Source organism: Capricornis sumatraensis, chromosome 17 (genome assembly GCF_032405125.1).
Source record: "Capricornis sumatraensis isolate serow.1 chromosome 17, serow.2, whole genome shotgun sequence".
Classification (NCBI taxonomy): domain Eukaryota; kingdom Metazoa; phylum Chordata; class Mammalia; order Artiodactyla; family Bovidae; genus Capricornis; species Capricornis sumatraensis.
Window position 1 is genome coordinate 68,048,371 of NC_091085.1, and position 24,256 is coordinate 68,072,626.

Genomic DNA, 24,256 nt, shown 5'->3' on the forward strand with positions numbered 1-24,256 from the left:
CCCCCAAACCACATCCACCATGTGGCCTGGTAACTGGTCGTTCCTCCCAGGACAGTGGGGGCATTTAAACCAGCTGATGTTTGTCAGGTTGGAACGGGGCCTGGTGCAAAAATTCTGGGAAATTCTAGATGAGCGTTTGGTAAGTAAAGTAAAATAAAGGACAAGCAAGAGGGTCACATGCGGACACCATTCCCAGGGCGTCTGCTCACAAAGGCTCCTCCACTCTGGACTGGCGCTCAGGGATGGCCAGTCTGAGAACCCAGCTGCAAGATGCAGCCCATGACCTTCGCAGGGTCCCCAGGAGGGGCTTGAGGAGCACAGGGCTTGGAGGAAGGCAGAGGCCAGGACTGGTGTTAACCTCTGGGTGCGTGGTGGACTCTTCACAGCCAAGAGGAACACTGTATGTTCTGATCTTTGACCCTATATCCCATCTGCCTCTCACCATCCAGTCTCAGGTGCAAGCCTGTCCTGGGACCCGAGGGCCAATTTCAAGGTCCTCAAACCTCGGCAACCTACCCATCCTCTGAGTCTGACTTTTTTCATCAGGAAAGTGGAGATATTGGCAGAACCCACACAGGACCCACCCACAAGCTCTCGTCTCATCGGCACTCCAGCTGGAATTCCAGCACCCTGGTCTGTCCCTTCCAACTCCTCAAGCAGACTGTGCTCCTGGTCCACTGGAGGTGCTCAATAAAGGTTTATTACATTAAAAATACATCACTGGGCCTCAGGCACTCAGGGCTCAAACCCATGGGGACACCACCTCTGAATCTGGAACACACGAAAAGCAGCAGCAGCTGAGGTGCAAGCTCAGGTTGTGGCCTACCTGGCAAACTCCTATGAACCCTTCAACACCCTACTCAAATGTGCCCTGTCTTAGGCAGAGGCAGCTGCTGACCCTCTGTGGCTGTGCGGCACTCCTTTGATGGACCAAGGGAGCTCCCCCAGCACCCAACTCAGGGCCAGGCACACAGCCGACCACAGGGAACACTGCTGATGCCCATGCCTGGACCAACTGAGGAATCGCAGGGCTGCGTCACCTTCTTACATCCTCTTCCTCATCTTGCCCTTCTTGGAAGGGGCACCCCGGCCAAAGGCGCCCTGCTGCAGCTCCTGGGCGCGGCGCCGGTTGCGGGCGGAGAGCTGCTTCAGGCCCCCGCGCTGCAGGAAGCGCATCTTCTGGGCGCGGCGCCGCTGCTTCAGGATCTGCTGCTTGGTCTTGAGCTCTGAGCGCACGCGGCCCGCGGGGGTGCCAGGAGTGCGGGGCTGGGATGCACCTGCCAGGGCAGAGTTGCCAGGAGCTCAGCTTTTGGGTCAACTCCCAATGTCTTCTCCTCCCAGAAGCCTCCCAGGTGTTCCCCTGTCCCCACTCCCATTCTGTGTTCAAGCCCCAACACCTGGCAGGTGGTAACTGCTGAATAAGGCTTAAGTCGTCTACTGTAATGGGCAACAGCATGGACCCTCTAGCCCAAACTGCTGGGTGCAAATCCCAGCTTGTGACCTCATGGACAATGACATAACTTCTCTGTGCCTCAGTTTCCCCGCCTGTGAATTATGAATACCATCTACCTCCAAGGTCCCAGAGAGACGTAAATGAGTTATTATGTGTGCAGTGTTCAGAACAAGGCCTGGTCCACAGTAAGGCCTCCTAAGTGTAACTATCACAATCAGAAATCACTCAACAAAGGCTTTTCAGCACCTCCTCTAGGCTGGGCACTGGGGAGCCAGGCAGGTTCCAATCCCCGTCTCTATGGACTGTATTTTCTAGGCTGTAGCTTAATCTTTTTCTAGCAGGAGAGAAATTGGAGGTCAGTGAGGAGAAGGGACTTGTCCAGTCACTCAACAAAGTGGTGGCAGCAGGCAGGAGCAGTCAGGCGCCTGTCCCAGCCTGCTCTCCCAGGTCTCTGGGAGGGCACTTTACCCCTTGCCCAGGGCTTCCCTGGTGGCTCAGAGGGTAAAGCATCTGCCTACAATGCAGGACACCCAGGTTCGATCCCTGGGTAGGGAAGATCCCCTGGGGAAGGAAATGGCAACCCACTCCAGTACTCGTGCCTGGAAAATCCCATGGATGGAGAAGCCTGGTAGGCTACAGCCCATGAGGTGGCAAAGAGTCGGCCACGACTGTGCGACTTCACTTTCACTTTTTCTTTACCCTTTGCCCACCTTAGTCTGTCACCTGCTGAAGGACCTAGGCCGCGCCAAGAGGACCAAGTACCCGAGTTAACCAAATGTACTACTTGGCAGCCTGTGTTTTAAGGACGACCCTCCCGGGGCTCTCACCTTGCCCTCGGCCGCGCTTCCCACCTCTTTTCTCTGGGCCGCGGCGGTCAAAAGTTTCTTCTTCTGAGTCACGATCATCGATTTTCTGTTTCTGTTTCCACTTTTGGTAGCTGGGGGGCTGCATTAAGGAGGCTGCTTGCGGCATGGAGATGCCCTTGGCGCTCCTGTGGTGTGATCATGCTCCCCTCCCCAACCAGGACACAGGACTCACCTAAAAGGGCTTTGGTGGTTGAATCCGCTCGACCCCGCCCCCTCCCTAGCCACCACCTATAGGAAGCTGGGGTGGTTGAGCTAGGCCACTCCCCTTCCTGACCCTACCAAGAGTGGCTGTGCTGATAAGAGCTCGGCCCCGCCCCTTCTGGTCCCGCCCTCCAGGATACAGGTCCCGCTTGTAGGAGCTGCTGATGTAGCGGCCACTCTCCGTCTTGATCTTTTTCTTGTCCTCTTGTCCTGACTGTCCCACAAACCGCTTCTTCTTACGGTCCCTGTGGGAGGAGTTGGGAGGTGTGCCGCAGAGGGTGGTGGTCCACTTCCCCTCCAGGCCTGTGTCCCTCTGACCCCTCATCGGGTTTTTGGAGGATTCAAGGAAAGCGGCATGCCCGCGTCCGGCATGCAGCAGGTGCTCCGTTAAGGCCTGTCCTTGCCCTTCCTCACCATTCCCTGGCATCCCAGGCCTCCAAAAACAGCGTGTGGGTGTCTGGGGATTAGTCCAACCTGGGAGTCCGGGTCAGGGGCATGGGCCCCCTGGGGGGTTCCCGACCCCTCACTTTACCACCTCCTGACTCTGTGACCCTGGACTGAGTCAGAACCAGAGTCTGAGTCTAACTTCTCCAGAACCAGAGTTCAAATGAGCAAACTGGGTCATGAGCCCCTGTCTAGAAAGACTAGCCCCTCAGAAGGGCAGATGGGGTCAAGACCCCTGTAGGGCATGACCACATGGGGATTGGGGGGGTGGGAGTCATGATCTGTGCTCCGCAGGATCCAGTGAGGGGTGGGAGGTGACATAATTCCTGCTCTAGGGGATCAAACGGGAGTCAGGACAGTCAGGGGGTCACACATCTGTCGTGGGGACCAAGTGGAGGGCAGGTGGGCATGGGAGGGGTGTGCCGGCTGGCTCACTCACCACTTGAGCTGCTGCCGGCCCTTGGTCAGGCTCTGGGCTTCATCTCCCATCAGGTCCAGCACTGCACCAGCTACCTGCTGCTCGAAGGCGCCCCCGTCCCCGCTGACGCTCAGGCTGTAGAGGGAGGGTGGAGAGACACTCTGAGGTTGGGAGAGGGGTCCAAACGCCCACCCTATTCCACCCCGGCCAGGACCAGCAGCCACTCACCCCCGCTCGCTGTCAAAGTCCTTGGGCCGGTAGGGGATATAGAATGCCTGGTCCCGCTGCCGGGCCTCCTCCCTCCGCCTCTTGGCTTCCCGGTGGGGTCCTGGCTGCTGCCGCTTCCGGCCGACAACTTCCATGAAGACATCCTGGTGGACAGAGGCCCAGCGTCACCTGCAGCCCCCAGGGAGCAAACTGGCCTCCCCACCTGCCAGCCCAGCTGGGGTCTAGGGCCAGGACCCTCCGTGTCCTCATCAGGACCCGAGGACCAGCAGAGGCAGTACTGATAGGGTGGGGGTGGGCAGGATGCCGACCAAGGTGAGCCCCACCACGTGCCAGGCCCAGCTCAGGCCCCTAGTCACATGACCAAGCCAAAGCCCCATCCCTCCCTGGGTGGCCTTGCTCTCTATGACGTGGACTAGTCCGGGGGTCTTCAAGTGTATTTTTTGCCTACTGGACCCTTTCTCCAAATCAAGCATTAGAAAGCAGGCCTGGGGCCTTACCCACCAGGTGATTGGGACACCCTGGTTCCCCAGCCTTGCCTTTGGCCACGAATGCCTAGTGCCTGACCCTGCCCGAGTCAAACCTCCGCTGCTAGGCCCCTTCCCACCTGCCCAGACCCCAGGCTGAGACAGGCGATGATGACAACGACACAGCCACCTGGGCCTGTGGGAATGCTCCATGTGCCGTCTTCAATCTGCCCAGAGGACCCAGGACCGGGTACTGCAGTCACGTGGCTGCAGTGCCCTTGTCTACCAGGTTCCAGAAATGAACTTTCCTGATTCGCTTGGCAGCAAAAGCCAACCTGAGCCGACAAGAGGCTGTGTCTGTCCCCTCGGCGTGGGGACCAGCACAGCGCACTGTGGAAACTGAAGCATTTCACGGCGGTGACACCCCAGACCCTGCTGAGAGTGTGAGGTCATCCACAAGGGACCCACCATAAAGACTCTGAGTCCTAAAACACACCTGGCCCCCTGGGCTTCAGGCAAGGGATGGCGGACGAGACCACAACCCCATCCCGTAGATAGGAAGGCTGGGGCTGGGTCACTGGTTGCCCCAAATGTCAGAGGTGGGACTGGACTCATTGCCTCCACCCCTAGTAATGGCTCAAAGCCCTGAGGTCAGCCCCACGGGCTGCTGGGACTTGACCCTCCTTTCCCCCACCCCAGGCCAGACTCCAGGGTCCCCAGGGTAGGGCCTGCACCTCTACACTCTCTCCTGCCACCTCCTCCTTCTCAGGCTGCTCCTCCTGCGGTGCTGGGAGGCTCGGGGCTGGGCCCGCCGGGCCCTCCTGCCGCTCCTGCCGTCCCCGCTGGAAGCTGGCGATGGCTTTGCGGTCCTTCTCCCGCTTGGCGCGCATCACCTGGCTGCTCAGGTCGCGGCTGGAGGCGTTGATCTCAAAGATGGTCTGTAGTGGGGGGACACCCAAGGCCTTCACCCACTGGCCACTTCCTCCCCAATTCCTGCCTCCCCCACTTGGTGTGCTTTCTCTGGTATTCCTCCCAGTTCCCTTCCACTCATTCCTGGCTTTTCACAATTACGGAGGGAGGCCCAGAGAAGGCGAGTAACAGGCCTAAGGTCACACAGCTGGGACACACTAGATCTGGGATTTCAACCTAAGTTCACTGGACCACAAACCAGTGCTTTTAGCCATGTGGGTCTCCAGCTCCTCTCCTCCCGGTGCCAGCTGGCAGGCCTCTCCCGCTTTTGTGGGCATCTCCCATAGACAAAAGACACGGGAGGCATCCCAATGGAAGTCAGGAGATAAGAGCTATTGAAAGCCTGCTCCTCTAACAGGCCTAGGACATGTCACTGCCCTCTATGAGCCCCAGTCTACCCATCTGTATGGAAGGCCTAGGAAACGTGCTGTGCACCAGCAGGGATGGCTCCGGAAGAAGCAGAACCTTGGCTCTAGGGATGCTGGCACAGCTAGAGCTGCGGATTGAGAGGATTCCCTGCTCGGAGCCCACTGGGGGGTCAGGTGCTCAGCCAGACCCGGGCCCTGCACTCACCGCCCGGGAGCGGTAATTCCTAATGCTGTCCACCAGCCTGAGCCGCTGTAGCTCCTCCTGCTGGAAGCGAGAGCCTGGCAGGAGGGAGGGAGAGAGGTGTGCGGTCCAGTAGGTTCTGCGGGGTCCACCGTCTCCATCCCACACCCGCCTGAGACACGGACTCACTGAAGAGGGGGTGCAGGCCCAGCCCGGCGAGGTCCAGCCCCTTGGCCCTCTTGATGGACTCGGGCGAGGGCGCTGGCCGTGAGCGTACATACTGCTGCTGGGCATTGTCGGCCACGCGGCTCAGGCCCCGCAGCTCCAACGATGCCTCCAGGCTGGTCCGCAGGCCGCAGTCCTCGTCATCCACCACGCCCTGTGGCACCCGGCCCAGTACGCCGTCCCCGCCTTCCACGCCTGCCGCCGCCAGGAGCCCCGGTCAGAGGCCGTCCTCTGCCCGCGGCCCGTCCCCAGCCCCGCTCTGGGTCCTGAGTCACTAAAATCAGCCCCACAAGGGAAACCACTTATCGAGTGGCTCCGCCTGTTTTTATAAATACAGGTTTATGGATCACACCCCCCTCTACTCATGTCTGTATTGTCTGTGGCTAATTTCACACTACAAGGGCACAGACGAGGAGCTGCTGGGCATCAGGTGACCTGCAGGGCCCAAGATGTTTACTATCTGACTCTTCAAGTGAAAGTGTTAGTCGCTCAGTCGTGTCTGACTCTTTGCGACCCCATGGACTGTAGCCCACCAGACTCCTCTGTCCATGGGATTCTCCAAGCAAGACTACGGAGTGGGTTGCCATTCCTTTCTCCAGGGAATCTTCTTGACCCAGGGATGGAACCCAGGTCTCCTGCATTGCAGGCAGATTCTTCACAGCCTGAGCCACCAGGGAAGCCCTTATCTGGCTCTTTACCTGCCTTTCAAATACAGACATCTTCCCCTGGGGTCAAATCCCAAGCCAGGACAGCGTGGCCCACCTCCACCCCCTGTCTACATCATGAACTCCAGGGGGACCCAGTCCTGCTCCGGCTTCTACTCACCTGAGGGCTCCTCGGGGGGACGGGCAAGGGTCAGAGCACGGCCCAGGAACAGGTGTAGGTCCAGCAGGTAGGGGACCTCGTCAGGGGCCACCAAGGAGTAGGCCGTGCCACTTCGGCCGGCCCGGGCCACGCGACCTGCAGGGGAAGGTGGTCAGACGGGGACAGAGGCAAAGGGCCCCAGAGCCCAGCATGAGTCCTACGTGCCCAGCCCTAAGGGTGGAGCCACGCCATGGCCCCACCTTACTGAGCAGTGTCCCACCTAAGAAGGGGGCAGGGCAGTGAGAGTCACTGGGGCTACCTGCCCGAGAGGTTGTGAGCCCACATGGTGCTCTGGGAGGTTAGCAGTAGAACTTCCCTGGCGGTCCAATGGTTAAGAATCCATCTTGAGATGCAGAGGACATGGGTGCGATCCCTGGTCGGGGAACTAAAATCCCACATGCCACAAAGTAACTAACTAAGCCCGTGAGCCGCAACAAAAGATCCCACGTGATGCTTTGAAGACCCTGGGTGCCACAACTGAGACCCGAAGTGGCCAAATAAACAATAAAATTTAAAACAAAGATAGACGCAAGACACTGCTTTTCATCGGTATCAGAGGTCTTTAAGCATCCCCCACTATGGGTGATTTTTCCCAAAGAAACAACCCAGGGTGCAAAGATTCAACCGCAGGGACCCCTATTCCCTCTATTGGAAAAGCAGCAAACCAGAAATCACTTAAAAGACGTAAGGACAGAGGGTCAGTTAATTAGCTGATGACCACCTGGGGTGCGTACTATACAGCTGAGGAAAGGGGCCGCACACTGCGGTCTGTGGCCAAATCCAGCCCTAGCCTAACTGTGTAAATAAAGTTTTATTAGCACACAGCTGTATTCCTTCATTTACATATTGTCTGAGACTGCCTTCAGGCTACCAGGGCTGAGATCTGTAACAGACTACATAGCACCAGAGCCTAAAATATTTACCATCTGGCCCTTTACAGAAAGTTTGCCGACCCGTCACAAAATGGTGTTTAGATGATGAACGGAAAGCACACATGCTGTACACAGAGGTAAGAAGGTTACAGGTAAGAATGGCCAGTGTGGGGGCTTCCCTGGTGGTCCAATGGCTAAGACTCTGCACTCCCAACGCAGGGGGCCTGGGTTCAATCCCTGGCCAGGGAACCAGATCCCACGCACCACGGCTCAAAGTTCACGAACCACAACTTACGATCCCACATGCTACAACCAAGACCCAGCGCAGCCAAATAAGTAAGCAAATAAAAATAAGTCTGTTTAAAAAAGGAACATCCAGTGTGATTCTATTTTTGTGTTAAGTAAATCCATGGAGAACATGACACTTTGGCTTGTTTCTGAATCTTGCAAAAACCACATGTCACCATGTTTGGAAGATTTTGTTTGTGGTGGTCTGATTCACACTGCTGGTCATGTAGCACACAAGAAATTCCCTTTGGGGGTTCTGAGATGCCTCAAGGGATGCGTGGGGCCAGCCCTCCCAAAGCAACGGAATCAAGGGTACAGGACGCAGCCGCCAACGGGGAGACAAGGCTGGAGACCCAGGTGGAGGCTCCCTTGCACCCCAAAGGTCCGCCCACGGGCAGCCCACCACAGGCGGCCAGAGTTTACCCATTCGACAATGTTCAATTTCACGCAAGACAACTAAAAGAAACCAGCCCACCAGATGCTTCTCTCACATGAACTTACTTAACTTACTCGTATTAAAAATATAACACACGTATTTATGAGTTAAAAGAAGAAAAAAGCAAGTAGGCTGATGGTTAAGAGGGGCTGGAGAAGGGGAAGCAGGAATTAGATTAATGGGTACAGGGTTTCAGTTTGTTAAGACAAAGATGCTCTAGATAAAGAAGGTGAGTGCCGGTTACACAACAGTGTGACTGTACTTGATGCCACTGAACTTACAGCTAAAAGTGGTTAACATGATCACTGCATGTTTATGTATATTTCACCATAATTTGAAAAAAAAGAATCCCAGACGCCCCGCTTTGCTAGCTGTGTGACACCTGGCTAGTTCTGAACCTCCCCGCCTCGGTTTCCTCATCTGTAAAATGGGGCCAGTGTGGCTGGTACCCACTGCACAGGGTTGTTGTGAAGACAAAAAGCAAGCGGAACACCTGGACCAGCGCCTCATATGATGAGCACCTGTGGCCGTCACATCACCAGTGGGGGTGGGGGACTTCCAGGAGGGGGATGTCCTGCCTTCTAGGTGTCCTGCTCCACTTTCAAATTTTCCTTCAATATGTGGGAGTTGGCCTGGGTGGGCTGGCCAGGCCTGACAGGCTGCCTGGATAAAGTAGGGAGTCAGGAGACCCTGTCTGCAGTTGATGGAGCAGGAGGCAGCTGTGCAAAGGTTACAAAGGTCCCCAGGAGTTTTAGGGAGAAAACTGTAGGGAAGAGGGGTCGCATCATCAAGGACCCTGAAGGCAAAGAGAAGCAGAGGACTGGGGAGCCCAGAAAACTCAGAGGCATCACCTCCTTAAGAGTCTGAGGCCGCCTGACAGATCCGCTCCCCAGAGAATCTGATTTATCGGTCCCCTCCTTGGGCCTTGGTTCCCCACCAGTAGTGGCAGGAGTCGAGTCCTGCGCCCTCAGTCCTTGCCGGGACTTGGCGCCCCCGCTGGGGTCCGGTCCAGCCGTGGGCTCCTTACCCACGCGGTGCAGGAAGAGCTTGCCCTTGGCGGGGAAGCTGTAATTGATGACGTTGTCCAGCAGTGGGATGTCCAGGCCCCGAGCGGCCAGGTCAGTCACGATGAGGGTGGAGCACTTGCCGTGCGTGAACCTGGCTAGATTAATCTTGCGGGCCGTCTGGTCCAGGGCACTGTAGATGTGGGCACAGCTCACCCCCTGGGTCGCCAGCAGCTGCTCGGAGTGAAGGCCAGAGAGAGGGAGAGGGGTTAGACACAGTGGCAAGACCACGGGCTCTGGAGTCGGGTGCCCTCCGTTTGAAACCCAGTTCAGCTAGGTGACCTCTGTTTGGTATCTTCATCAGTATAAATGGGACTCATATCACCTCTCATCTCTGCAAGGTGGTTTGAGTGTCAAAAAAAATGACACGTGCAGAGAGGTTTCCCTCAGGGAGGCTGCAAGTGCTACTGTAAGACACACACGTCTCCTCCTGAGTCACTAACAGGCTATGTGACCTTGTCCAACTTTCCTAACCTCTCTGCGCCTTCACTTTCTTCTGCAGAATGGTGAGACCACGTTTCCTCTCTGTAATTTTGTTAAGAGGATTAAATGAGCTAATACACACAGTGCTGAGAACAGGGCCCACAACACAGGAAGCACTATGAAAGTGGTAACTGCTCTTTAAAAATGATGATTTTGGTTTTACTCATCAGTGACTCCAGCAGCCATGCAGAGGAAGCACCGTTAAATGTGTGTCATGTGAGTGAAACCCAGTGAACTGCGTCCTCAGATAACGGACCCCAGGTGTGGCTGCATTGACTCGGGCCTGGGCAGCCTTGGGGGCTAGAGGACTCCCTCCCCAGGAGGGTGACAGGTATACACGTGCAGAAAAGTTCATCAAGCTGCTCACGTAAGATTAGGGCCCTTTATACAGCTTACAGCATGCAGGTTATTTCTCAATTTAAAAAAGAAACACAGGGGATACTAAAAACCTACAGAAAAATGATGCGACAGCTGAGATACACTTCAAAATACCCCGGATGGAGCGACGAATATTAGAGATAAATCAAGACTGGGTGTGAGTTGATAACTGAGTACCTGAGAGTTCATTATGCTATTTTCTGACTTCGGTATGTGTCTGAAATTTTTCATGTGTGTATCTGTGTCTCTCTGTGTGTGTCTGCCTGTGTCTGCGTGTGCATTCAGTCACTTTAGTCGTGTCTGACTCTGAAACCCCATGGACTGTAGCCCACCAGGCTCTTTGGTCCATGGAATTCTCCAGGCAAGAATACTGGAGTGGGTTGCCTTTTCCTTCTCCAGAAATTTTTCATAACATCTTCAAAGAATTTAAAAAAAAGCAGAGCTCTGGCCAGGCCCAAGTGCCGCTCTGGTGCTGCTCTCTGGTGGCCGAATCCGGAACTGCAGCTCCGAGCTGGCGCTGGAGTAGGTGTTGGTCCTCAACAGGAAAGAGGGTTTGGGGGCGTCCCTGCTCACCTCACTGAGATACTCCGCGTGGTGCTTGGTGGCCACAAACACGACTGTCTGGTCCTGGGGCCGCACCACGTTGCGTAGCAGGTGGAGCAGCACCGCAGCCTTGGCATCCTCCCGCACCAGGAAGAAGGAGGTCTGTGGAGAGAGGTTACTGGGGTTGGCTCGCGGGGTCAGGGTTGGGGTGGGGGTGGGTGGGTTCCCGGCCCCGCGGGCCCGGCGGAGGGGCACGGGCGGAGCCTCACCTTGAGCTGCTCGTTGAGTTTAGAGTCCACATCTAACCGGATGAGCACGGGCTCCGTCAGGCCTGAGGTGGGCAATGGAGGATGATGGGCGGGGAGTTGCTGAGAGTCAAGGCTGCCCAGCCCCACCACCCCCCAGGTACTGATGAGTTTCCTAGCCCCCAGCCCCGCTCCTGCGGCCCCCTCACCAGCTCGTGCGAACTCCACCAGCAGTTTGGGCAGTGTGGCAGAGAACAGGACAGTCTGGTGACCCCCGGGGAGGCGGCCGATGATTTCCTGGAGCTGCTCTGCGAAGCCCATTTCAAAGAGCCTGGGAGGGCAGAGGGCAGAGGGCAGGGCAGGGTCAGGAGAGGGGCTTCCATTCCAGTGAGTTCCAAACCTGTCATCCTGCCCTCATCGCTGTCACCTGGACAGATGCTTCTGTAACCCAGGTCACTTTTTCTCTGTTTGCCAACCTTATCCTAAGCAGTCCTGACCTTGGTACGCTGGGCCTGGTCTCAGTTATGCTTTGTTTTGTTTTGTTTCGGCTGCGCTGTGCGGCATCCAGGATCTTGGTTCCCTGACCGGGGACCAAACCCATGCTCCCTGAATTAGGAGTGCAGAGTCTTAACCACTGGACCACCAGGGAGGGCCTTGTTCAAATAAACGATACCAGCCCTCACTCAGGGTCAGGCACGGTTCTATATGAATAAAACTTCCCCTGTGCGCGCTATTTTATCCCCACTTTGTAACTGAGGCAGACCACCAAGGCCCACGGACCCTCAGGGATTTGCCCAAGTTCAGAGAGCTGGGATCAGCTCCCACTCCTATCTGGCTCCAGTCTGTGCTCAGCCTTGTGCTACTTTTTATCTCTTTGAAATCATGTGTTTGTTGTTTTACTATTCTTTTTAATATTCCTAATACAAAAGGAGAACTGTTGGTTCAGGGAGCCCCATCAGCTCTCACATGACCTGCAGTCTGTGGCCCACTTTGGAGAAACACTGCTTCAATCTGGGCTGCGTAGGTCTCTCCTGGCAGAGCCCTCCCTCCTGGCCAACCCTGATACAAGTACCCAGAAATGCTCCTGCAGCCTTACCTGTCGGCCTCGTCGAATACCACGTACTCCACACTCTGCAGCTTCAGGTTCATCTCCACAGCCACATGCACCAGGCGCCCAGGGGTAGCAATGATTCTGGAAGTAGTTGTGCCGGCCAGGTCAACCGGATCCAGGGTCACCAGCATAGCCCTCCTCTCACTCCCCAAGCCCTGGCCGTCGAGGAAGGGATCCCAGAGCCTCATCCCCAACCCACAAACTCACATGTCGGGATTTTCGTGCAAGGCTGCAAATTGGTCTTCCATCCTAGGAAGAAGAGGGGGTGTCTGTCAGCTTGATTGAATAGGTTTCTTTTGTCTCTCTCCCTTCCCATCTCCAAATGCCTAGATGAGTCCCACACCTTGATCCCAGGCTTGGAACTGGGGGAAAGCTATTGCTGAGATGCTAGCCGAAACCACTGCCGGGACAAGGGCTATAAGTTCAAACATACAAAAGGTCTGATAACAACAAAGTTCTCCAGTGAGAAGGACTCAACCATAGAATCCATCTCATTCACTCAGTTCAGATCGAAACAAAACTACCTTTGACCCACAGCACCACCTAGCAACTAACCCTGGAACTCCCAGCTCCACCTGGAAGCAGGTTTCCTGGATCTCTATGTCCTTGTTCTCAAACTGTTTAAGCATACATCCCTAACTTTAGTTCTCTGAAAACACCTCGGGACACCTGTAGGAGCCTGGAGGCAGAATTCTGGGCCAGGTCCAGCTTATGGAGGTATTTCTGACAACCACAGCAACAGAGATAATAAATTATAATGTAGGCAAAAGAGCACTAAAAAGCGAAACACTCTTTCAGTGAGAATCAAGAGTGACTGGTGACAGCGACATCCTGAGAATAAAGAAGGGGCCGCCCTTTGAGGGAGAAAATGTGGGACAGGGGCAGGGACTCTAATCTTAGCTCTACTTCCAGACCACCGTGTGGCTCTCTGGGCCTATCACTTCCTCAGCTGGCTCATCTGTAAAACAGGTGTGGTGCCTGTTACCTCAAAAGGACGGTATAAGCACATCAGGAAAAATATAGTGTTTTGTAAATTTGAGCTACCAAAAACTTGTGTGCATTCCACCTGAAACAGCCCCACATCAAGCATATTAAAACATATACAACTAAGCAACCCATTTGGGTGACCCTGGTGCTTCCAGCTCTCCTTTAGGAACACCAGAACCTGCGTCTGAGTTGTGTGGGAAATTTCTTTCGGTATTTTACTGTATGTTTCCCCTTGCTGGTATTTCAGGAACGTGCGGAGACGTTGCTGTTATTAACAAGCAGCACGGGCTCTGTCCATCTGATGGGGAGGCCCAGGCAGGCTTGCTTTGGGGGCCACCATGCAGGGCACCGAGGGGGCTCTTACTTGTCCCCACCCAGGATCAGGGCAGTCTTGAGGCCAGTGAACTTGCCAAGCTGCGGAGAGACAGAGAGAGAGAGAGACAGAGCTGGTGATGGGAGCTGAAGCTCCCCTGGTGGCTTGGTGGTAAAGAATCCCCTGCCAGGGCAGGAGATGAAGGTTTGATCCCAGATCGGGGGAGATACCCTGGAGAAGGAGATGGCTATCCGTTCCAGTATTTTTGCCTGTGACATTCCATGGACAGAGGAGCCTGGCGGGTTATAGTCCATGGGGTCGCCAAGAGTCGGATACGACTCAGCAACTGAGCATGAGTAAGGATGGGAGCTGACCCCGCCCACTGAGGCCTCGCTGACTGGTCCCAGCTCAGTCTAGCCACCCTGTCCCCCTGCCCGGGCACACCTCCTTGGTGAACTTCATGGTCTGCAGGGCCAGCTCTCGGGTGGGCGAGAGGATGAGGGCGCGGGCCCCGGTCTGGGCGCTGTGGGTCTTGAGCCGCTCGAACATGGGGATGAGGAAGCAGGCGGTCTTGCCGCTGCCCGTCCGGGCCATGGCCACCACGTCCTTGCCGTCCAGGATCATTGGGATGGTCTGCAGGGGAAGGAACGGGACCGGGGAGGGATCAGTTCCTGCACCCACCAACCACGTGATCCACAGCGTCAAGTCCCAGCGGAGAACTGGGGCATCTCAGCGGAAGGGGTGGGGCCTGTCTCCCAGCCCTGCTCCCACTCTTGTTAAAGCCCGTGTGCACAGGTCCAGGGGTGAGCGGCCTGTTACCCCCAACCCTTTCGACCTTTGGGACACCTCTCTTCCGGTTAAGCCAGGCTCTACCACCCCGTCTGGTCCTCCTCCTCAGGACCCCAGAGAAACGCTGTCTCCCTCTCCACTAAATGTCTGAGGACAACACTATCATGAGATGACAGTGGGTGATGATGGGGTGTCTGTAAGCTGTCGGGGCAGGGACTGAGCAAGGAGCAGCTTAAGTGGCAAAGAGGCCCGAGTCGAGCATCTGCCCTGCTGGGCCTGACTTTTCTCCGCCTGTGAATGGGCAAGCTCATGGGGCTTCGGCCAGAGTAAGAGGGGACAACAGGTGTGATGGGTGGAATGTCAAGAGGCCAGATGGATGGGTCGAGTTGGCATCCCCTCCTTCTGACCTGCAACAGCGTCCCTGCCCCATACCTTCCTCTGGATGGGTGTCGGCACCTTGTAGCCCTTCTTCATGATGCCTTTGAAGACTGGGTAGCTCAGGCCTGGGAAAGACACAGGAATGGCCAGGGGGCTGGAGAAGGCCCTATGACACATGGCTGAAAACTACACGGGACAAATGACTGTCTCAAAAACAAATAAACAGCAAGGAAAAAAAGCAATAGAACAAAGCTGATGGACTAATAGAGACTGAGAAGACAAGTTTACTGATTGTGGGGTATGAACTACATTTGGGTTCTGACATGAACACTCAATGCCATGGGCTTCCCTGGTGGCTCAGACAGTAAAGAATCTGCCTGCAGTGAAGGAGATCTGGGTTTAATCCCTAAGTCTGGAAGATCCCCTGGAGGAGGGCATGGCTACTACTCCCGTATTCTCACCTGGAGATTCCCATGGACAGAGGAGCCTGGTGGGCTACAGTCCATGGGATCACAAAGAGTCAGACATGATAAGCAACTAATACATATATATGTACATACATAATGCCGTGATACGATGGGGGTCTGAACACTGACGGGGCCTGGGATGACACTGAGGAACTGGGTTTGTTTTAGGCGGAGGAGGTCCTGCATCTCTTAGAGGCAGGTGGGAAGTATTTAGGGACAGGAGGAGATGACTTGTTTCTTTGCCCAGTTCTCTATCTGGGTGACTGTCTTTTTCTTATTGATTTATAAAAGCTCTTTATATATTAAGGTTATTAGCTCTTTGTCCCACAGTTGCAAATACATTCCAATATAACATTTACTTTAACTTACCTTACAGTGGTTTTTGGCTTTTACACATGTCTAATTACCATTCAACCCCCAGATATCTTTGCCTGTTCCTGCAACAGCATCACCCAAAGTATTGCCCTAACTGTTCTCTCATTCTGTCAGGCCCGCTGCCCACATAAGAAGGCCGTGACTGGCTTGGAGATTATCTGCTGCCTCCATCCACCCAAGCCTACCACAGTGCAGGGTCTGGAACAGATCATGGAGGCCATGATGACCCCCTGTGGCTCCCCCCACCCAAGTTCCCAGATGCCTGGCTCACCCACCCATGGACTGGAAGCCTCCTGATTTCTTCTTCTTCTTGTTCTGAGCTCGCACCATCTCCCGCATGTCTGGCTCCACGTCCGAGGTGCATTCCGAGGTGGGGAAAGTGGGTAGGGGTCTACCAGGTCCCAGCTGGGAGGGAGCAACAGAGAGGCAGCATCACTCCAGGTACAGTCAGACCACTGGGGGCAGGGAAGGAGGCTGTCCTGCTGCCAGGCCCCTCCAATTTGCCCTCATTCAAGGTGCTGATGCTCCTGTGAGATCACGTGACTTCTCTGCTAAAGGGCTCTCTGACTGGACGAAGACAGGGCAGCAGGTCTGAGAGGAGGCTCTGCAGACAGACTGCCTGTGTTTCAGTCTCATCTCTGTCACTTGCGGCTGTGAGACCTCAGGCCTGGGACTTCCTCGCCCACAGCCTGTGTTCCCCAATCATGAAAACGGGGATGAAAAGAGCATATGCCTTACAGGGTGCTGGGAAGAACAAATGGGTATGTGTACATCTTAGGACAGTGCCCAGATGGTGGCACCACCATCATTATCATCCAGACCAGTTATTCAGAGCCCTCAAAACTTTGGGAAGCCAATCGAAACATCTATTATGAATGAGGTACCAGACTTTTCCAGTCTGTCCTGCACCCGTCTCCCTCAGCCCCTTTCTGATCCATCACCCCTCCCCAGATCTGGTCTCTCTCATTCCTGGCTTCCTCTCTCTGCCACCCACTTGTTTTAGCACAATTAAAGCATACCCAGACACCTCCTCTGGGGAGCCTTCTTGGACTACAGCACTGTCTTCTTCCTCTCAGAAGTAACGTTTATAAAAATACTAACTCATAATAATGGCTAAAACTTATATGGCACTTACTATAAGCCAGGTGCTGTGCTGAGCGTTCATATAAATTAATTCACTCCTCACAACAACACTGTCAAGCAGCTATTATTATTTAGTCTGTTTACAGAGAAGGAAACTGACACACAGAGAGGTGAAGTGACCTGGCAAAGTCACACAGCCAGTAAGGGATATGAACCCTGGCTTCAGAGTCTATATTCCTTCCTGTGTGCCCCTCTGTGGTCCAACACAACCCTCTAGGTCAGAGCTGCACCTGTCTTGTACAGTCCCCGAGATAAGAATGGTTTTTAAATCTTAAAAGATTGTAGCAAAATCAAAGAAGACAGTTGTATGACCTTATATGACCCTGCAAAGCCTAAACTATTTACCATTTGGTCCTTTACAGGGAAAGTTTGCCAACCTACCCCTGCTCTAGACACATGATAACAAATTGCCTTTTAACACACTGGTGCGCCAGCAACATTTACTGAAGAGCAGAATGTCTGAACACTGTCATTCCCCCTTTCCACAGTGTTTGAGGCACACAGATCAACTACTTTCTGCATGTGCAGAAGTTGAGGCACACACAGATTAAGCAGTTTCTCCCATGTGTACTCCCCCACAGCCAGTACAAGGTGTTGAACACATGGCTGTGCCTTGGTCCCTAGTTATAGAGAACCTACTGTGTGAGGCTCGGGTGAGATGGAATAAGGTCCCCATCCGGTCCCTACTTCTGAGGAGCAGAGAGGGCTCTCTTCATATAAACGCCCATTCATTCATCTATTATACCCAGAGTCTTCTCTGTGCCAGACATCCGCTAAGCACAAGGCTGTGAGAAACAACAGGCTGTAGCTCTTTTGCTCCACTGGGGCTCACACCTGTCCCCCCCCGCCCTCCATTTGCATACACTTAGCACTCAGTAGTGGAAATAGCACAGGGTCTGGAACCATACAGTCCTGGATTTGAATCCTGGCTCTCCCACTCACAAGCTATGAGGTTTTGGTCAAGTTCCTTCACCCCTCCAGGGTTCTGTTTCCTTCTCTGGAAAATGAGGATAAGCACTTAGCTCGCAGGGTTGATGTGGGGATTAAATGATAAGGCTTATAAAGGCTTTTAGCACGGAGCCTGCACACAGTAAGTGATCAATAGACGCGAGTTTAACTTATTATGTTTCCCAGAGGTTTGGGGGCGTCGCTGTCTCAAAGCCACGAGGGGCAGCCTTCTCCTAACTTGTCTTCCGAAGAACCCCCAAACTCTCAAAAGTCCAATGTTCAGCACCCGCACTTTTCATTGGGCGAATGGAAACCAGGACCCGCCCCCGATGGCCAGGAAGAAGCCAATGAGAAGCGCTAGACCAAGCGTCAGCCAGGAAGGCCCGCAGGCCCCGAGCTTACCCAACACAGAGGCTTCGGGAGTCTAGACCCCAGGTGTGGAGGGTCCTGGGACACGTGCTCAGGCCGGAGGTCCTGCCTTGATCCCCCGGCCAGCCGATCTCTCCCCATCCTCAGCCGTGCCCGCTCCCCAGCTGGGGGAACTGCCGGGCACCGCGCGGAGCCGGGGCTCGGGTTCCGACGTGTATCCCAGCCCTGCGCTCCCTACCTTCTGGGCCCGGGCGTCATCTTCTGCCTGGATCTCAAACTCGCCGTCCTCCGAGTCGCTGCTGCGGGACTGGGACGCCGCACCCCGGCGCTTCCGGAGCCCCTTCTTCTTCTTCCACTGGGCCATGGTAGCTCTGGACCGCGGTGCGGCCGCCGGGCGCGTGCCGGCAGCCATGCGGGCCCCGGCGCCGGGAAATGGGAGGGGGCGGAGCCCGTAGGGACGTACCAACAGCGCGGCGGGGGCACGGGGGACGCCTCCACGCGGCCCCGGCTGCGTTCCTGCTCCTTCCGCTGCCTCCAGGGGCTTGATCCACATGCACGCACACACTCCCCTCGCTGGCGCGGAAGATACCCCTTCCGAAGCTTTGGGGAACTCCGGGGGGCGTCCGGAATCGGGGGCCTTAACTCACCCCCGAGGAGTAAATGGTTCCGGCCGCCCCGCCCCATCCTGTCACTCACGGGTTGCTGTTTGACGCGCGTGTGCGCGCGCGGAACACCCGTCGCTAGGGCCCGGCTGCCAGCTCTGAGTCGTTCAGCCCCGTACCCCGGTCTGGGGTTGGGGCTGGGGGCGGCCTTGGAACTTCCCGGAGTCGCGGGCTCCCGGGATTCAGAGCTGCCGATTCGGATGTCCGGCGCGCGCCTCCGATTCCCGAGCGCCCCACAAAGGAGTCCAGGCCTGGGAGCAGGGGACGCTGACGGTAACGACCGACGTCAGCGAACCAAGATGCTCAGGTAGGAAAATAACTCGATAATGCGGGCACATCGGACATCTCCGGGACGTGGACTTGGGGATCAGTGAATGAGGGGCAGCTGGAGGACTGGGTGTGATCCCCTAGTAGGAGAACGGTTAAGTGCAGGAGCTTTAGACCCTTAATCAGGTTCAAATTCAATTTCCACTGTTTTAGCTTTATAGGTGTGACTGACACTTGCAACTTCACCTTTTGAAGCCTCAGTTTTGTCATCTATAGAATGAACATAATAGAAGCTACCTCACAGGAGTGTTGAGAGGATGAAATGAGACAATGCTTGTAAAGCTCTTTGCAGGAGGTAGGCTTGGGATCGATCAATGCTGGTTATTATTTCTGCCCGATAAATATGTACAAGATATAGAAACCTGCCCTGTTTCCCCCATCCCTCATCAGTATAGTTGATTTTCTGTGTGGTGCCAGAATAGGCAGAGGCCCAAATCTCTTGTTCATTCCCCTAGTGTTCTATAAATATTGACTGAACACACACCAGTATGCTAGGAATGCGTATTTACTCATTAAATATTCATCTGTAGCACCCCTGTCCCCGTGATTTCTGTGTGCTCACTCACTCAGTCGTGCCTAACTCTGTGAATCCATGGACTGTAGCCCGCCAGGCTCCTCTGTCCATGGGGATTCTCCAGGCAAAAATACTGGAGTGGGTTGCCATGTCCTCCTCCAGGGGATCTTCCCAACCCAGGGATCAAACCCAGGTCTCCCACATTGCAGGTGGATTCTTTACCATCTGAGCCACCAGGGACGCCCACCCCTTCATTACAACAACTCAAAAATTGTCAAATTTCTGAAATGTTCCCTGGGATTGGCAGCTCCCCTTTGAGGAAGACTGGTTGAGGGAGAATGTGACCTTCTTGCCCTGGGGACGGGCCCTTAAGCGATTGCCAGTCTTTTCTGATGACAGATGGTTGCTACCCTGACCCCTTTTCACAGGGAGCCCTGAACGTAGGGCCTGGCAAGCAGAGCACCCCTGCTGTCACTCAGGACTACGGACAGCGTGAAGACCCCGGTGGAGATGGCCATCAGCGGGATGCGGACCCTCCACGTTCAGCACCGTAGCCGGAGTGGCTGCCGGGTCAAGGTTAGGCCATCATACGTGGATGAGACTTTGTTTGGCAGCCCTGCAGGCACCCGGCCCGCACCACCAGACTTTGACCCACCGTGGATGAAGAAGGCCAACAGAACCAGAGGAGTGGGGACAGGGGTGTCTCAGGCCTTGGGGGCCAATGGGAGCTGTGAGTCCACCTCCTCCAGTGGCAGCACCCCAACCCTCACACCAAGGAAGAAGAACAAATACAGGTAATAGGATAGGAAGATTCCCTGCCATTCATCTGCTGTGTGACCTTGGGCGAGCAATTTGACCTCTCTGAGCCCGTTTCCTCACAGTGGAAGGTGGGACCCAGTGGGATTATTGAGAAGACTTAAGGGGATTTGACATGTACAGTGGTTGGCACAGTTACCTGACACTCAGGAATAAATAAATGGTAATGGCATTAGACTGGACTTCTGAGGGCCAGAGGGGTGAGGTGATTTGTCCAACAGAGAGAGAGTGTTAGTCGCTCAGTTGTGTCCAACTCTTTGCTACCCCATATACTGTAGCCTGCCAGGCTCCTCTGTCCATGGAGTTTTCCAGGCAGGAATAGTGGAATGGGTTGCCATTTCCTTCTCCAGGGGATCTTTCCAAACCAGGGATTGAACCTGGCTCTGCTGTACTGCAGGAGGATTCTTTACCTTCTGAGCCACCAGGGAAGCCCTTGATTTATCCAAAATCACAGAACAATTTGCATAAGATTATTAGTGTGGTTGATCCATCAAATGACATAGATATGGTGATTCCAAACTGAAGCAAGTCATTTTGAAAATGGTTCTTGCTTCATTTTCACCAACATGTTAGAAAAATGGAATCTAATACCAGTGGTTATTTTTGTAGGGATTATTTAGATTATTTCAATGAATTATCTTATTGATTGTCATCAGTGTCTTGAACAGAAATATGGAAGACTAGTATATTAGTCAATCAGGTTTGTTTTATATAACAAAATACTATAGACTTAAACAGCATAAGTTTGATTTTGCAGTTATGGAAGCTTAAAGTCCAAGGTCAAGATGCCAGCAGGGTTGGTTTCTCCTGAAGCCTGTCCTTGGGTTGCAGATGGCCAGCTATTCCCTGGGTCCTCACATGGACTTTTCTCTGAGTGTGTACACTCTTGGTGCCTCTTCCTCTTCTTATAAGGACACAAATCCTATTGGATTAGAGCCTCACCTTTGTGGCCTCATTTGCGTGTGTGTTAGTCATTCAGTCGTGTCCAGCTCTTTGCGACCCCATGGACTGTAGCCCGCCAGGCTCCTCTGTTGATGGAATTCTCCAGGCAAGAGGACTGGAGTGGGTTGCTGTTCCCTCCTCCAGGGGATCTTCCTGACCCAGGGATCAAACCCAAGTCTCCTGCATCGCAGGCAGATTCTTTACCAGTGAGTCACCAGGGAAGCCCATGGCCTCATTTAACCTTAATTTAATTCAACACAAATCTTGGGAGGAGGCAATTCAGTCCTTAATAACTAGCCAGTCCTATTTGGGATCTATTCTGAGCCAAAAGGCACATCACTAATTGAGAGTGGGAATAGTGCCTATTTAAGGAGATAAAATTGAACAGAGATAAAAGCAAGACCCCATTATTGTCATGTCTACTTGACAGTTCCCATGGAGCACAGGGCAGGCTCAGGTTGACATAGCAGCGCTGACATCTACAACATGGCTGAAAGTGCTGAGTTCACTGTAGGCTGCATTAACAGAAGTCCATGACAGGAAGGCAACAGTCAACCTCATGCTCTCCTGGAGGTTGGAACTTTGTGCTGGATGCTGACAGGTAGAGGGTGTCAAGTTAGAAGGTGCATAAGAGGTAGAGATGCTGTTAAGCAGAAACTTTGGTACCAGACAGACATAGGTATCAACCAAATCTGGGTTTGAACAGCTAAATCAAGTGGCCAAAATGTTGACTTTTCAAAGACTTGAAGTTTGGGAATGGGGAGCACTTTTAGTTCTGGCCGAAAGTCATGGACCTCACACCTCACAGATATGCCATGAATATTTGTGAGATTAATTTTAAAAAAATGCTGAATGAATCTAGTTAAAAGTGAGAGGCCTTGAAGGCATTTAAGTCTGGCTTAGCGATCAGGAGCTTGAGCCCTCGAGTGGGGGGCTGGATTTGAATCTTCTCTATACCTTCCTTGTTATCCTCCCTGTGCCTCTGTTTTCTTGTCTATAAAATGGGATTATCATATTGCCATCCTGTGGGTTTTATGAGAAATAATGAGATAACACAAGTGACAAGCTGAGTCCTGGGCCTATACATGAAAAACCCTGAGTAAATATTCAAAAATTTTAAAAGCTACTCTGGTGGTGTGGCCAGGTCACAGCACCCTCTACATGCCAGGTGCTTGGCTGTGCAATTTCAGATGCAGTTAGAAGGGCCACATGACTGCAGAGGGTTCGGCTGACAGGGCCACTAGGAAAAGGGTGAAGTGGTGAGTTAAAAGAAAAAGTGAACGCTCTGAAGACTAAGGTTATATTAATGTTGGTTGCAAATAACATAAGGATTGGGCTTGCAAACAAGCTAAACGTGCCTCAGCAGACAAAGGGCATTTGGGGCTCATATAACAGGGGCTCAAAATGTTGGGATTCTTTCCCACACACATTCCAGGTGAGATGGCCACCAGCTCTTTTGCCCTTATATCCTTCCTGCCTGTTCTTCAGCACTCAGTGCGAAGAAAGACATCTCTCTCCTAGTAGTTAACGCCAAGATTCTAAGGGAGACTCCCATTGGGCAGAATGGGTCATGTGGTTAGTCCTGAGCCAATCAGTGTGGTCAGGAGGATGGGGTATGCAAATTGACCTGGACTCGGCCAATTGGGCACATGCCCAGGATGGGGTGGGGAGGACGCAGGGGGACTGGATGCTCTGCAGGGGAAAAATAGTAAGAGTTGGGAGTAGTGGTACTTGAGGGCTGTGGCTTCCCTGTGGGTACTTCTGCGATCTACAGGCAATCAGCTGCTGCTGCAGGGGCTTGCCTAGGGGTGGGGGGTGGGGGGGTGAGAAAGTTTACAAGGCTTATTTCCCCAGCTCATTGTTTCTCTTCCCTTTCCAGACTGATCAGCCACACTCCTTCTTACTGCGACGAGTCTCTCTTTGGCTCCCGACTGGAGGGCGCCGGCTGGGAGGCCAAGTGGATGGCGAGAGGTGATGCTGCAAAGCTCCACGCCCTCTTCTGGACACCCCCAGCTACCCCTAGGGGCAGCCATTCTCCCCGCCCCAGGGAGACTCCAGTGCGGGCCATTCACCCAGCTGACTTCTCAAAGACAGAGCACAGGATAGTGGCCAGCTCCCGGAGGCTGTCCGTGGATGGGTTAGACACTCCAAGCCCTCTGAGGCGGGAGTGTTCCCACTCCCTCACCCACCTTGATGTCCCCAGCACAGGTCACCCACCCGCCAGTAGCCCCTGCACAAATGGGCCCCGAGATCCCAGGCCTGCCCCATCAGGGGTGACCTTCCGGAGCCCCCTGGTGACTCCCAGGGCTCGTTCAGTCAGTGTTTCAGTGCCAACTACCCCCCGACAAGGTAGGGCTACCCAGAAAACAAAGCCCCCTTGGAAATGAGTTGCTTGGTCCTTTCTGCAGGTGTGCCCATGGGGTCACAGCGAGGGGCAGAGTTTCAGAGAATGGCGCTGCTGGACAGGCCTCTGGGGAGACCACAAGGCATTGGTGGAGCCCTCCTGGGGACAGACAGAGCAATGGTGGGCAGTGCCCCCCCTCTGACCACCTCTGGTTGCTCCCTGCTTTCCCCACTGATATGCACTGGAGGGTCAACCCTGACATACCCGTGTCCAGTCCTGTCACCGCCACACGGTGTATCAGTGCCAACCCAGGGGGTGTCCCCCAGGAGGGCCCCCACCTCCTCCATCACACCCACAACATTGTCTCACCGCCAAGTGTGAATAAATAGTGTGATTGCCAACCTGGAGGGCTCTTCCTCCCTTCAAGCCAAGCTCTTGCTCAGGATAAGTTTCCAGCTGAGTCTGGAGGCCTCAGGAATTTTCCCAGGCACCATGTGTGGACCAGCGGGGAACACGAGGATCTGGGTGGTATGTGAGTGGACATTTAAAAATTTTAGTAGTCATGTATTTATTTTCATGTATTAAATATACCAGTAGCTCATCAAAGCCATGAGTTTTGTTAATTTCTTTTTTCCCCATAAGGTAAAGACCAGTGTTAGGCCTGAATTGATTTAAGTAACAAAATTAATAATGTCGCAGTCACGACCGTGGCAGTGGGGCAACTGATCCTCCTCCCATCATGGGCTTCTAGCTAATGCCACTAATTGGTGGGTTGGCTGGT

At 54.1% G+C, this 24,256-nt stretch overlaps 2 protein-coding genes and 2 non-coding genes across 6 annotated transcripts; 3 read left to right on the forward strand and 1 right to left on the reverse strand.

Annotated features, from left to right (window-relative positions):
- Nucleotides 1-647: 647 nt before the first annotated feature.
- On the reverse strand, nucleotides 648-18,282 carry DDX54 (DEAD-box helicase 54). 3 transcript variants are annotated; one of them, XM_068989738.1, is made up of 21 exons: nucleotides 18,109-18,282; nucleotides 15,686-15,815; nucleotides 14,623-14,693; nucleotides 13,846-14,034; nucleotides 13,453-13,502; nucleotides 12,309-12,350; nucleotides 12,087-12,182; nucleotides 11,200-11,321; nucleotides 11,015-11,076; nucleotides 10,776-10,907; nucleotides 9,305-9,515; nucleotides 6,643-6,777; nucleotides 5,782-6,012; nucleotides 5,617-5,690; nucleotides 4,809-5,012; nucleotides 3,611-3,753; nucleotides 3,404-3,517; nucleotides 2,661-2,765; nucleotides 2,281-2,390; nucleotides 2,177-2,179; nucleotides 648-1,277 (listed from the first exon to the last, which is right to left on the reverse strand). In XM_068989738.1, exons 1-21 carry the CDS (start codon nucleotides 18,280-18,282, stop codon nucleotides 1,045-1,047), a joined length of 2,631 nt encoding a protein of 876 aa, XP_068845839.1. In that variant the 3' UTR covers nucleotides 648-1,044. The 3 variants fall into 3 exon arrangements, with proteins under 3 accessions (XP_068845839.1, XP_068845838.1, XP_068845840.1); XM_068989737.1 differs by lacking the exon at nucleotides 2,177-2,179; XM_068989739.1 differs by lacking the exon at nucleotides 2,177-2,179 and having other exon boundaries at nucleotides 2,305-2,390; nucleotides 18,109-18,279.
- On the forward strand, nucleotides 1,937-2,008 carry TRNAC-ACA (transfer RNA cysteine (anticodon ACA)). The gene has a single exon. It is a non-coding gene; the product is annotated as a tRNA-Cys (tRNA).
- On the forward strand, nucleotides 7,730-7,802 carry TRNAG-CCC (transfer RNA glycine (anticodon CCC)). The gene has a single exon. It is a non-coding gene; the product is annotated as a tRNA-Gly (tRNA).
- Nucleotides 18,283-18,588: 306 nt separating the features above from the next.
- Nucleotides 18,589-24,015, forward strand: RITA1 (RBPJ interacting and tubulin associated 1). The gene is made up of 5 exons (XM_068990049.1): nucleotides 18,589-18,839; nucleotides 19,013-19,154; nucleotides 19,802-20,167; nucleotides 23,011-23,102; nucleotides 23,540-24,015. The coding sequence occupies exons 3-5, from the start codon at nucleotides 19,884-19,886 to the stop codon at nucleotides 23,854-23,856; spliced, it is 693 nt and encodes a 230-aa protein (XP_068846150.1). The 5' UTR covers nucleotides 18,589-18,839; nucleotides 19,013-19,154; nucleotides 19,802-19,883; the 3' UTR covers nucleotides 23,857-24,015.
- Nucleotides 24,016-24,256: the final 241 nt, after the last annotated feature.